General features: G+C 38.6%; 2 protein-coding genes across 2 annotated transcripts in view; one reads left to right on the top strand and one right to left on the bottom strand.

The window, feature by feature from the left end:
* Positions 1–1715: 1715 nt before the first annotated feature.
* zdhhc22 (zinc finger DHHC-type palmitoyltransferase 22) lies at positions 1716–7303 on the bottom strand. Its single transcript, XM_056245489.1, has 3 exons — positions 7107–7303; positions 5639–6196; positions 1716–2451 (listed from the first exon to the last, which is right to left on the bottom strand). The coding sequence occupies exons 2-3, from the start codon at positions 6192–6194 to the stop codon at positions 2165–2167; spliced, it is 843 nt and encodes a 280-aa protein (XP_056101464.1). The 5' UTR covers positions 6195–6196; positions 7107–7303; the 3' UTR covers positions 1716–2164.
* Positions 7304–8026: 723 nt separating this feature from the next.
* tmem63c (transmembrane protein 63C) overlaps positions 8027–12750 on the top strand; it is a 68526-nt gene continuing 63802 nt past the window's right edge. Inside the window, exon 1 of the mRNA XM_056245490.1 lies at positions 8027–8133. The gene's annotated coding sequence lies outside the window, so the exon portion shown is untranslated. The remainder of the gene's footprint in view (positions 8134–12750) is intronic.

Consider the following 12750-nt stretch of genomic DNA (forward strand, 5'->3'; position numbering starts at 1 on the left):
TCCAAGTGATCTGAGGGCGCGGGCGCTTCGGTCTGCGCAAGCGCCGGAAGTGATCTCTCGCGCGTGTACGTCACTCATTGTTTACACAGAGATTTCGGAAGTGTTACCTTTCACTGTGAAGATCTAAACATATTTAGATATACAGGAAATCGCAATGAAAGACGATTTCGATATATCAACAGTCAACGTTGCATTTTTTTTGTTTTTTTGGAAGAGATCACTTCCGGCACTTTCCAGCGCTTGCGCAGACCGAAGCGCCCGCGCCCTCAGATCACTTGGACGTGGCTGTGGTTACAAGAGGTAAAAACGATATAAATACTGTTCGTTTTCTCACACAAACCGCTCGTTTCGTGTCTTAGGCCATCAATGTGTACTTACATTTACGAGTCATTAAATCATGTTTAATTTGGACATCTCTGTGCATGCTCTTTGAGGTGGTGACCATAGACCTGCATTATATGACTGACAGACAAGAACGGTTTGACCTAAAAATATCAAAATTGAAACTACTGCGGAAACAAAGACATCTACATCTTGGATGCCCTTGAGGTAAGCTAAAACATACCAAAAGTTAATTTCAAAGTGAACTATCCCTTTAATGGACTTTTCACAGTGAAGCAGCTCAACAATACCAGGAGTAAAAAGACACATCTTCCTCCATGCTTTACTCTAGAGATGCATTTATTTACTGTATTTCTCACCAGATCTACAAAGACACCGCTCAGGTGCTGTTTTTTTATTACTTTTAATTTTATTTTTTACCATGAGTGTACACTACCGTTTAAAAGTTAGATTATTATTATTATTATTTTTTTAAGAAATCTCTTAAAGAAGACCATGGCTGCATTTATTTGATCTAAAATACCTTAAAACGTTAATATTGTGAAACATTATTAGAATTTAAAATGAATTTTAAAATCAATGTTAAAAATAGTTGTGCTGCTTAATATTTTCGTGGAAACTATGATAGATTTTTCACTATTATTTGATGAATATACAGTTCAAAAGAACAGCAAAGGTTATTTTTAACATTTTAAATGTATTTACTGTCACTTTAATGCATCCTTGCTGAATAAAGGTATTGTAACTTGTGAAGGGTGGTATACTTGGTATGTTTATTTTTAGTATTTATTTAGTATATTTTGTAGGGGTGTAGCGATACCCTCATGTCATGATTCGATGCTGAACTCACAATACGATATTATTGCGATACTCCAAGACATATGGTAAAAGGTTAAAAAAAAATTTTTACTGTTGATTAAAATGCTAAATTTGATATTACATTGTGGGTGTAAATGAATAGGCTTAGACTTGGTGCTGGTAACACAACGCACAGGACAATGGTGACATCAGAATAAAAATATTCATGATTCTGAAGCTGAAAATACAGAATTATTTTAGACGAATATTCTTGCACTCTGTCACTGACTAGATATATTTAAAATAATGTAGCCCACTTTTTACTGGTGTTTATGTTAATAAGATATGTGGCATTATCAGGACCCACAAATATTCCCCCATTGCATTATTATACATTATATTCAACATTATATATAGTAGTTTAATGTAGTACTGACACTAAAACTCGGTAAACTTGAATTTTTTCCTCACACAGAAATGGTAATTTTGGGTGAACTATACACAATACATATTGTCACTATCCACGATACATATTGTTGCATTTTTGTATTGTGACACGGTATATTGTTACACCCCTAATATTTTGTCATATTTAATACATTTTCGTGGACCAGGGTGTAAGAACATTTCCCACAATGCATTACCTGTTTGGAAGTTTTACTAACTAAACTAAAAGTCAGCCACAATTTAGCAGGCCACTTGTGTAACAGTGTGCTGATTACCTAGTGTGCGTTGTTTTGTAAATCCATCCTTTAATCCTGGCCTCCTTCTCTGAAGTTACCGCTGCTATTCACTGAACTAGGGCTCAAATTAAGTTTCAGGACAGTGCTGATGGACATAGATATGGGGGTTACCACATCTTTGTGACATAATGTTCTCCTTATTTGCACGGTGATGACAGAAATCCACTAAAAAGGTAGATCAGTTGCACAGGCTTATACAAGTCATATGAACTGAAGCCCTTATCACACATAATATCTGGTCCACACAGGTCCAATTATGATAAACAAACTGATAAGGGTTTTCAGTCATGTTTGTGATCATGGTAGACCTGCCAATTCCCAGGTACGCTCTCAACAGTCTGAACTGGCAGGAAAAGGCCCAGAGCCCAACGGGAACCAAAAACATCGGTCAGGTTGGCACGCCAGGTCCCCCGACTCTCTGACAGATACCCTTTTTGAAGCTCACACCAGGTCTGCCCTCGGGCTACTAGTAGAAGCTGTTGACAACAGAAGCCGGCGCTCACTAGTCCGATACCCAGCCAGATGTACAGCATTACAACAAGAAAGAACTGGAGACCTGAAATCAAACCTGGAAAAAAAAAAGTTGTCTTAAGGCCTGTTCACACAGGGACGAATTTCGCGCGCGATATTCGCCGACGTTTAACGCCTCGTGACTAAACAAAGGGCGCCAATGTGAGTGTGCACACCGACACGAAAAACGCCACGCGTAAAAGCGTCATTTTTTACAAAAAAAAAACGCCTCGGGTTCCTTTTTTGGGTTTGACGCGCCACGTCAAAAACTATCCGACCAATGAGATTGGCGCTTTTGCTCACGTGTTTGGAGCTTCTGAAGTTACAGTAAAACACAACTTGGGGGCGCTCAAACACAAAACGGTCTTGCCGAGCACACATACGTAACGGCAAAGAAGATATACGCCAAGTAGCGTCTACACTGCCGGGAAGAAATAAGACGAGGAAGATGCAAGGCAAGATGAATGTAGAGCTGCTGGTCTCGTTGGTGTCGGAACATAAAGAACTATATGACAAACGCGACAGCGACTACAACATAGGACTATTTCTGTTTTACATTAAGCGCCATCTAATGTCAGGGAATAAATTGGCATGTTCACTCGCCTCATCGTCAGCAAAAATCGCTTGTGTGTGAACACAAAAAACGCATTGAAAAACGCTGGCGAATAACGTGCGCCGATATTCGTCCCGGTGTGTACGAGCCTTTATCCTTGAGAAAAATCAAGAAAGCATCAAGCAAGGCTGGATTATGCCAGATTCAGACTACACGATATTTTTGTTTGTTACGATAGTTAACTGTGTCAGATTATGCGATTGTGACTCCTAAATTCTTGTCGTGGTGTGGACAAGAAACATGTCAGACTACATTGATTCCATTCAATCATCGCTTGGCGTCCTTTAGCGACGTGCGTGATGTCATTGAGAAGAACTAGCGACTGACTTCTGGGAACAAGAGCGTAAACAAACTACAAAAGCGGTGTGTTAGCTTAATGCTAATTCTAGTGTTCACCGGGTTGCGAAGTGCCTCCACTATTGTTCGCCAGCATTTTTTATTTTTTTCACTCTGTCATGGTAGTCCCTCGTAGCCTTCGCTTTGCTTCGTAGACAGAGTCTGGAATGGCATAATTGAAAAGTGTTTTCTTTCTCGCGGGGGGGGGGGGGGGGGCTTGTATGAAGTATAAAATCATTGGTTACCCGTAAAAGCCAATCACATAACGCAATCACCTCTCTCTCCAACTTAAACATCACCTCCATTCAAAATGTTTAACAAACACTCTTCTTGTTCGGGCTTTAGTTTGCAAATGCCGGGAATATTCTCCACAACAGAGCGAATCGCATCCCGTATCTCCATATCCGCGGTCGTTTTCGATTTCCCTAACCTAAAATACAATCTTAAACTCGGCGCTTACCGTCACGGCTCTCAGCCCGCCCTCTGTTCGTTGATTGGCCGGCTGTTTTCAGGCCGGAGTACAACTGAGAGATAGGTCGCTATCTCAGACTGAGTACAGAATCAAACTGAAATTGAGCGGAAGTACGAAGTCTGGCGTAGTCAGGCTAAGTCCCTCGAGGAAACATCATAAAGGCTGGAGTATTGTTTCCATAGCTCCACAAACCTTTTCTCCATTACATAATTCCACCTAGCAGCACCAATACCATCGTCTCTCTCTCTCTCTCTCTCTCTCTCTCTCTCTTTCGTTTCGCCATGTTTGAAAGCTGTGTACGGAAGAGCTTCTGTGCTCCTATTGGTCAACTTTACAGAACTCGTCGTGGAGGATCGAAAATAATGAAAACATGCTAGTATTTCTGTCATGACATCGTGAAGCATTGCAGATGTGTCGTCGGTTGTCGTCCACTATGACACACTATACGAGATTGAACAAAAGGTGTGAAACTTCGACTTGAAGAGGTTCTGCGCAGCCCGATCAGTGTATGACATCAAAGTACCATGAGAGCGATTAGAGAGCAGACGGCTCTGTATGTTTTCGAATCGCTCTAACTGTACTTTGATGTCATACACTGATCGGTCTGCGCACCGCCGCTTTAAGTTGAACACACCTAATCGATTCTGTTGTAGATATCTGTTGTAGGCCAGTAAGTTGTGCGTGTAAACCTCACTCCCCGTTCCTTGGCCTCAAGAGTCGCGCTAGCGACTGACGCCTTGTTAGCGAGCCCACCAGTGGCGGCCTTAAGCATCTGGGAGCCCGTTTCAATAAGTAATATGGGGCCCTACCCACATAAAACATAAAAATAATAGAGCAGAAAAGGCAAGGATTCCTGTTGGTTTGCATCAATGGTATATTATTTTATTACGTGCACTTTCAGCTTCATGAACAGGCAGCTCAACATAGAAATAATCCAACCTTATTTGATTCAAACTATATACAATTATACAGCGTTTTACGTTGGAATAAGCCTCGCCCTTTCACGCAGGTTAACTTCACTTTTGGTAGACTGAAGCTTTTCTTTTGTTGTCCGATATCTTTCGTTTTTCAGCACCACTGGCATATGTACGTTTCATTTCCTCTTAAAATTATTTTCCTGCTCAAAATAACATTTACCCTAATGGCAAAAAAAGGCAAAGGTATAAATACATAAACTACAAATATTATACTTCAGATCGCTTAAGCCGTTTGCGGGGGCGGTAATTGTCGCCATGGTAACCGCGAGTTCGACCAATCAGAGACGTCAGTGTTTTGCTTAGAATTGTGGTACTGGGTAGTGTAGTATTTCTCCAGAAGATCGCGAATAACAAGGTTAGTCAATCTACCTTGAATGGTTTAGACATTATGGCTGAAAATCAATATCCTACAGAAGAAATTGAATAGGATTTTGCTGGTCTGTTTGGGGGCCCCCTTGGAGGGCGGGGCCTGTTTCAATTGAAACGGGTGAAACATAGGTAAGGCCGCCTCTGGAGCCCACCTCCCATGCCGGCGACCCGGGTTAGAGAGCCCGCTGGGAATGGTTTCATTTGGTGCCGAGACCCGTTTAGGGGGTGAGTGTAACGGACGTACGAGTGTAACTCCCCTGGCCTCAAGAGACTAGTCATTAGCGTCCTTGTTAGCGCCCGCTTCCCATGCCGGAGACTCCGGTTCAAATCCTGCTCGGAGCGGGTCGAGTAGGACGGTTACACATCCTAAAAACGCATTGTCATTTAAGAATCACCACGATACCCTACATCAAATGGATCGTGCTAGTCTTCACTGTGCATTAAATATCGTGTAGTCTGAACCCAGCATTAAACTTACCAAGGAAGAAGTAACCCGTCGAGAGTGGCAGAAGAGAGAGGAATGTCAGTGGGTTCTCAAAGGAAATGGAGTACTCCATCGTAAGATACGCCACCCCAATTACCAATGAATAGAGACAACAGCAGGACGTATAGATGCTGAACATAATAAAGTAGCGCATATTCCTATTCCCAATACAGTTTCCTGTGAAAAAGCAGTGGTGGTCCCGTTTTAGAATCACTTTCTTACACACTTTACAGAAGTGGCGTCCATTCAGAAGGTAGTGTGCGTCAATTCTGTCTGGGCAGTCGGGTGAACAGACTGGAATAACTGTTTCGTTGGCACTCTCAGATGGGTACCATATAGTCATTGTGTAATTACCCAGCGCGTTCCCCATGAAGAACAGAAAGAGGGCAGTGTGGGTCAGCATGGTGGGATTTAACATCACATCTTGCCTTTGGAATACAGTGGGCGTGAAGAGGAGGAAGTAGAGGGCGAACGTGACCACGGTTGCCGTGTAGAAGTATGCAGGTGCAATCGTGTTGAGTAGTCTGAGTTTCACCATCCTGAACAACATGCCTGTTAAATTAATAAAACAAAATAGTCAACTGAAGATGATAAAATCATACAGTATATTTCAACTTAGATTTGGTATCAGTAGTTCATCCCTATAATTATGAAAGAAACTGTAAACTTTGGGACAGGAACAGTTTTAAAAGAAATAGATATTACATGGATATTACATATATACATAGATACTTTTGACTGGCTGTTAAGATACTGTGCCAGCAATTATCAAGAAAGTCCAAACGAACTTAACTGAAATACTTTGTCTTGTCTTCATGTGTGACCGAAAAAAAAAAATCGGAAATAAAATAAATAATAAATAAATAATTAAAATAAATAATTGGAAATATATATTTTATAAGGTGATGCGTGTAACTCCCCGGTCTTCCATTGGTCGAAAACAGATAGCCCCCCCCCCAAACTCAAGCCATTGGTTGAGCCCAAGTTGCTAAGTCTGACTTGTAATAAGCAATGTTGACAGCCACAGTTTTTTTATTAAGCAATAAATAGCCTAAATCTACAGACTGCTTAAAAGTCTTAAGACATTTACCTGTGCTAAAGAATTAACATGGAAAAAATATGCACACATCAGCTTTTATATCAAAGAACGGACACATACCCTATCGCTTCGATACGAAACTAAATTATTTGTTACACAGCACATCATTTACATCCTATAGGGTGTAAATATAGGCTTTAGCCATATAGCATGTTTTTATTAGTGATCATGAAGCTAAATGCGTGAGAGAAGGATGTGATGAACAGAAATGTCTCTTAGAGGTCTAATACTAAATTATAATACAAACTAACGTTTTATAGACATGGTTTGTAATGAATAGAGGAAGGAACTATGAGGCCCGACACATAATCTATCTCTGAAACACGCTTATTGTTGAGCAGGATGATGATATTGCTCGGTTACCTGACGCCGGTTAGACCAGAGGAGGAGCCGATGGATCAGCAGCACTGGAGCTCGAGCTCATCCCTCACCCTCGTGCTAGGAGATAAACCACATGTAATTCATTCAGAAATACTAAATCAGTTATCATTCTGTAACACTGAGCACGCATCTCATCGCAATGTCTCTCAGTGGTTTAGCACCGCCGCCTGTTGGTGTGGGTAGCCTACAACATCATCAGCTTCACCATAAGAAAATCAGACAAACTTGTATAGCTACACTTGTGTTATGGCCTTATGGGTATGTTTATGTTTATTTATTCTTTTATATTGCTTTGTGATTTTATAATCCCTATTGTATATGTATACCGCCGAATCATACTGCCCCCCCCCCCCCCCCATTATTATGGATCGACGTACAACTTTCTCCAGCAGATGGCAGTGCAAACCAACGCTTAATTTTTAGCAGATACGTTTATTTAAAGAGATAGTTCACCCAAAAATGAAAATTCTGTCATCATTTACTCACCCTCAAGTAGTTCCAAAACCTATATAAATTTCTTTGTTCTGATGAACACAAAGGAAGATATTTTGAAGAATGTTGTAACCAAACAGTTTTGGGGCACCATTGGTTCTACTATGGAAGTCAATGGGTGTCGTCAACATTCTTCAAAATATCTTCTTTTGTGTTCAGCAGAAGAAAGAAACTCATACAACATGAGAGTGAGTAAATAATGGCAGAATTTTCATCTTTGGGTGAACTATCCCTTACATTTTCTCTCCATTGTTTTATTCAGACAAAATCATGCCTTAAGACAAAGTTAGCATTCTATGATGTGAGCCATGCTAACAAGCTCACACCTGTGATCCCCAGAAAAACAGTCAAAACTTTATAGTTCGCACGACCTCTCAGTTTTCGTGTGTGTTGATGGAGTGTTCCTTCACAGACGGTCCCTAAGAAGGGCGCTCCCCGTGTGTGCTCACTGTGCTGGTGCTGATGCAGACACACTGAAGCATCTAACCGGACATAAACCACAGGAGGTGTTTCAAAGGTAAGCCGCACTATTGTTATATTCACATCGCTTCCGATTAACTGTTCTCAGTTATATCGTACAGGAAATTATTCAACCAACGATTCCATGATTAATTCTGAACTTCAACGGATTTTAAAAGTGAGCGTTTTTAACAGTTGTAGCAATTGTATGTAAAACGCTATTGCAGCAGAGACCAATGCATGGGTGCTAAACATATAGGAGGGGGTGATACATAAATAATTGAACCGTTCGATGTTAAATGGGCATTGTGATGGCACTAGGTTTTCTTTGGCTTGTTTGTTTACCGTCTCGTGTAAAACATCAAGCCCCGCTGGTTTATTGTGCCATGGGAGTGCGCACGTTGTGCATTAATTGTGGGAACCTATAATATTATCATTTTAAAGTTCTGTTTGCTCCGCTGCTACTGGTAATGGCTGTATGAGTGCTGACAGCAGGGAGTTTAATGTCTGGATAATGTATTGGGGAACAAGTCAAAGCTGCGCGTTACAAATGAGAGGATGGGGGCGGATAGATTTCTCCACGCTGTTGCCAAGAAGCCGCGATGATGCATAATAACTTTCACAATTAGAAAGGTAGTCTCTAATCTTTCCTTTGAGAATCAAAAAGTATTACTATAACTGTTAGAGGGTGAATATCGAACCTGTCATGAACGTGCAGGTCATGTCAACAAACACAATATGAAACAAGGGACAACAACAGAATTCATTTTATTTAAGATATATATATATATATATATATATATATATATATATACACACAGTGTATTAATCATATATTAAATATATTAATAAGTATTAATCACCCTGAATCCACCCCTACACACACACACACACACACACACACACACACACACACACATAGCCTATATATATAGGCCTATATGTGCATACATTCATAGGCCTACAGTACATGCATATATATATATATATATATATATTGCTTAAATGAAATTAAATGAAGCCTATTTTTGTTCCATGACAATTAAGTACATTCCCCCATTCAATATTGCAAAAGAATTTTAAAAATAATTAATTATATAAATGATTTGATATAACATTGTTATTAAATATAATAATTATTTTAATATTTAATGAAATATGTTTTAGACATTTATTAGATTTAGACATCATGGTAGTATATTTGTTGTGCACCTCCTTTAATTTATGCCATTTTCAATAAAAAAAAAGTCATACAGTGAAACTCTAATAAGAGTAGGCTAATCATTGGGATTAAAAGCAATTCATTAAAAAAATAAATCAAATGTAAAATGTCCAAATGCATTAAACCATCCAAATGAGAATGATAATTATGTGTATTGTTATGAAAGTGATGTTACAACGCACAAATTTAGATTATTTATTTTTAGCAAAGAATTCATGAATAGTCCTTTTTACATACATATTGTAACATTGTTGTCAATGGGGTTTTCAGTACCCAGCATGCATTGCATGAGCCTGGAGGGGAATAATAAAAGTAGAAAGTTGTGTCATTTTATGTGTTTTTGACTGCGTATGGGTTACTGGGATCTTATAAAGGCTTTTGTTAGGGCAGAATTTGCTACTGTTGTGAAGAGGGCAGTGTGTGCTCTGTTCAGAGTGGGCTAATAATGCTAACGCTAACACTGGTATATGTTGCTTTTCTTAGTAATCTTCAATGCTGAAACTGGTCTCTGCTTATCTAGTGTAACCATGCCGTTTACCAGCAAAACGAAGATGATAAATCTAGTTGACCAAAGTGTTCCTTTAACTATAATGAAACAGCAGGCTCTTGCTGGTTTAGCCAGTCAACTAATGTGGTCTTATTCCATGTCCTAACAAGCGATAAGATCAGTCTTCGGTGTAAATAAATCAGATCTTTTATCAGATCATTTTCTGTTCCACAACAACAACAGGGCATCTATCTCATCCCAGAGATAAAAGAGCAACCATCACAATTTATATCAAGCAGAAATAGGATTCTAATCCTCAGTGGTATTTGAAAGAATCGTCACATCTTCGGAAAGAAGTAATCTGTAAAAAATAAAAAAATAAAAAAAATGTTCTCCCACTAATTGATAAAATGCTGTCTTCACCAATGGCCAGTGTCCATCTATCAAGGATAAGACACAGTTATGGCACCACTCATATATCTTCCATCTAAATGGAGCATCTTGGAATGATATTCTGCAATGCACAGGGATGTAGTGGAGGCTAAACGCACGTAAACGCCGTTTACGCACCTCCCAATATTCGGAAATAGCGTTTACCCACCTCCAAAGTGCGTTTATCCACCTCTAAATTGCGTTTATCCACCTCTAAATAGCTATAAATTAAGCTTATGTCGTTTTAGTTTCATATTGTTAATTATTAGTTTCTTAGGTTGTTAAACCTAAGACGAACTCTTTCATATTGCGCTGCATTACTGTCAGTGTTGTTGACTATTACTGACGGTGGTTGCGCTGTTGACGCTCGCGCAGCCTCTCGAGGAGAAATCTACTCAAATGAGCGCACACACACACTCAGTTAACAACATACTGCCTATAAAAAATCTTAATGTGGAGTTTTTATATTTTTAACATATGTTAAGCAACCTCAATTATTTTTCCTGAACACCATCACGATTAAAAATGTGACATTGATTTCCGACAACAGTTCAATAAACAGTTAAAATTAAGTCACTTACATTTTAGATGCAATATTGGCTGTTTTTGTTCTGTTTCAGCAGCGAAAATAGTTCCAAACAAAATTCACAGCAGAACCACGGCGCATCTCACAGGAACACTCAACCTGTTTTCATTACTGAATGATTCAGCATTTTGAACGAATCGATTGAGTCAAAGATTCAATGACCCATTCATAAACATCTGTCTCAATCTTGAATGAATCAGCCGTTTGAACAAATCGTTTGAATCATGAATGAATCAATGACTCGCTCATTAAGACGGTCGCCTGCCGCCACCTATTGGCGGTTTCGTGTTATGTTTAAAAGTAGATCATTCTTTCCAATGTTTCTTATTTGTAAATTTAAATCAATTTCATAACATTATTTTATGCAATTGTAATTTTTCAGTGTAAATGATTTAATTTGATCAGCCCTATAGTGTCTTATTATTCGAAATAATTGAATTTATTGATCAAATTTAGGAATTTAAAATGAAAGATGAAGCATACATTTAATAATATTGGGGAGGGGATGCCCTTTAAAGGTGCAAATATTACAATATGCCGATTTAAATATCAAAGCTAATTGAACACTGATGAGAATATTGTTTCAGAATAATAAAAAATAAAAAATCCTGACGAGAAACTTTTTTACTCGGACAAGTGAATGACAGATTTACTTGTCCTAAGGTCAGGACAAGCGTATGAAAAGGCTTAATGTCGAGCCCTGCCTAATAGCAATGTCATCAGGACATCAGGATACACATACGCAGTGGCCCACCTTACCGGGTGACCACGTCGTGGTCCACCAGAATTTATAGTTTACCCACCTCTTTTTTTACCACTACACCTCTGGCAATGCATGATTACCAAAGTGACTATAAAGCAATTAATAGTAGTCGAAATGTCACTGCACTTATGACAGAATGTTGGTTGAAGCTCATTATTGGATCATGAATAAATCATCATTTGAAACACCTGCTCTTGGCTGATGTCTCTTTCAGCTCTTGGTCCTTACTAGTCTCATTAAAGGAGAGATATTCGTGGCACCTTGCTTGAATTGGTTTTTGCTCTGCAAGTTGCACCGGATGGGTGAAAACTTCTGGCTCTCACACACAGTGGTGTATGGTTTTCATGTTCCAAATAATTTTGATGTTTGCATGGTTTTCCGGATTAAAACATATGAATCAGCATTCCCTTACTTTATCAACAGGCACATACAATAGTATTTTTTAATGTTTATTTTAATATTTTTTTAAACCAAGTACATTAAAGTCTCATTAAGTTAATATGCTTTTTAACATTATTTGCATTGCTTCAATATAATGTAACAACTACAATAATACCATAAAGAGCATTTAATGTAAAATTTAATGTAGATTTATTATTTGTAAGGTATCATGAAGATCTCAGCAGAGATGCCCCTTTAATTTAACTAAGTGCTTGGTAAAGCATCTCACTCATTGATCGTCATTTCAAGTTAATTTCGATTCAGATATGACTGAAATGTTGTCCAAGTAAGTGTATGATGAAAAACAGTAAACTAATTGTAGAATTTCACTCACCTTCATGTCTTTCCAAACCCAGAAGATATTTTAGAAAGAATTCAGTAGCACTGTGACTCAATTGAACACTAAATGAAGCTCTAAAGTGTGTGGTCAAAAAAGTATGCAAAAAAGTGCAAAAACAACCCAATATTTAAGAAATTTTAACAGTAGCGTGGCAGACGCCATTGCTCCTGTGTGTCATCCAGTCCAATAGGTGGAGGAAATGCACCAATCTCTTCTTCTTCTGCTCTTTTAATGTAAAACATGAATTTCTGCCACATCAATAAAACGTAAACAGTGATATATAAACATAATATATTTACATTGTTAGTCAAATTAGTTGAATTAAACTAGAGTGCACTAGTATAGTGTGAAATGGACAATTTGATCTGAATTTGATTTAAGCAACATCTCTAATGCTTTAAATT

The sequence above is a fragment of the Rhinichthys klamathensis genome, unplaced genomic scaffold, assembly GCF_029890125.1.
Source record: "Rhinichthys klamathensis goyatoka isolate OS25496 unplaced genomic scaffold, OSU_Roscu_1.1 h1tg000032l_1, whole genome shotgun sequence".
NCBI lineage: Eukaryota > Metazoa > Chordata > Actinopteri > Cypriniformes > Leuciscidae > Rhinichthys > Rhinichthys klamathensis.

Coding starts and splice junctions, on each gene's coding strand:
- zdhhc22 (XM_056245489.1), bottom strand. CDS start 6,194: ATGTTGTTCAGGATGGTGAAACTCAGACTACTCAACACGATTGCACCT. Junction 2,452..5,638: donor GACGGGTTACTTCTTCCTTG/GTAAGTTTAATG, acceptor TTTTTTTTCCAG/GTTTGATTTCAGGTCTCCAG.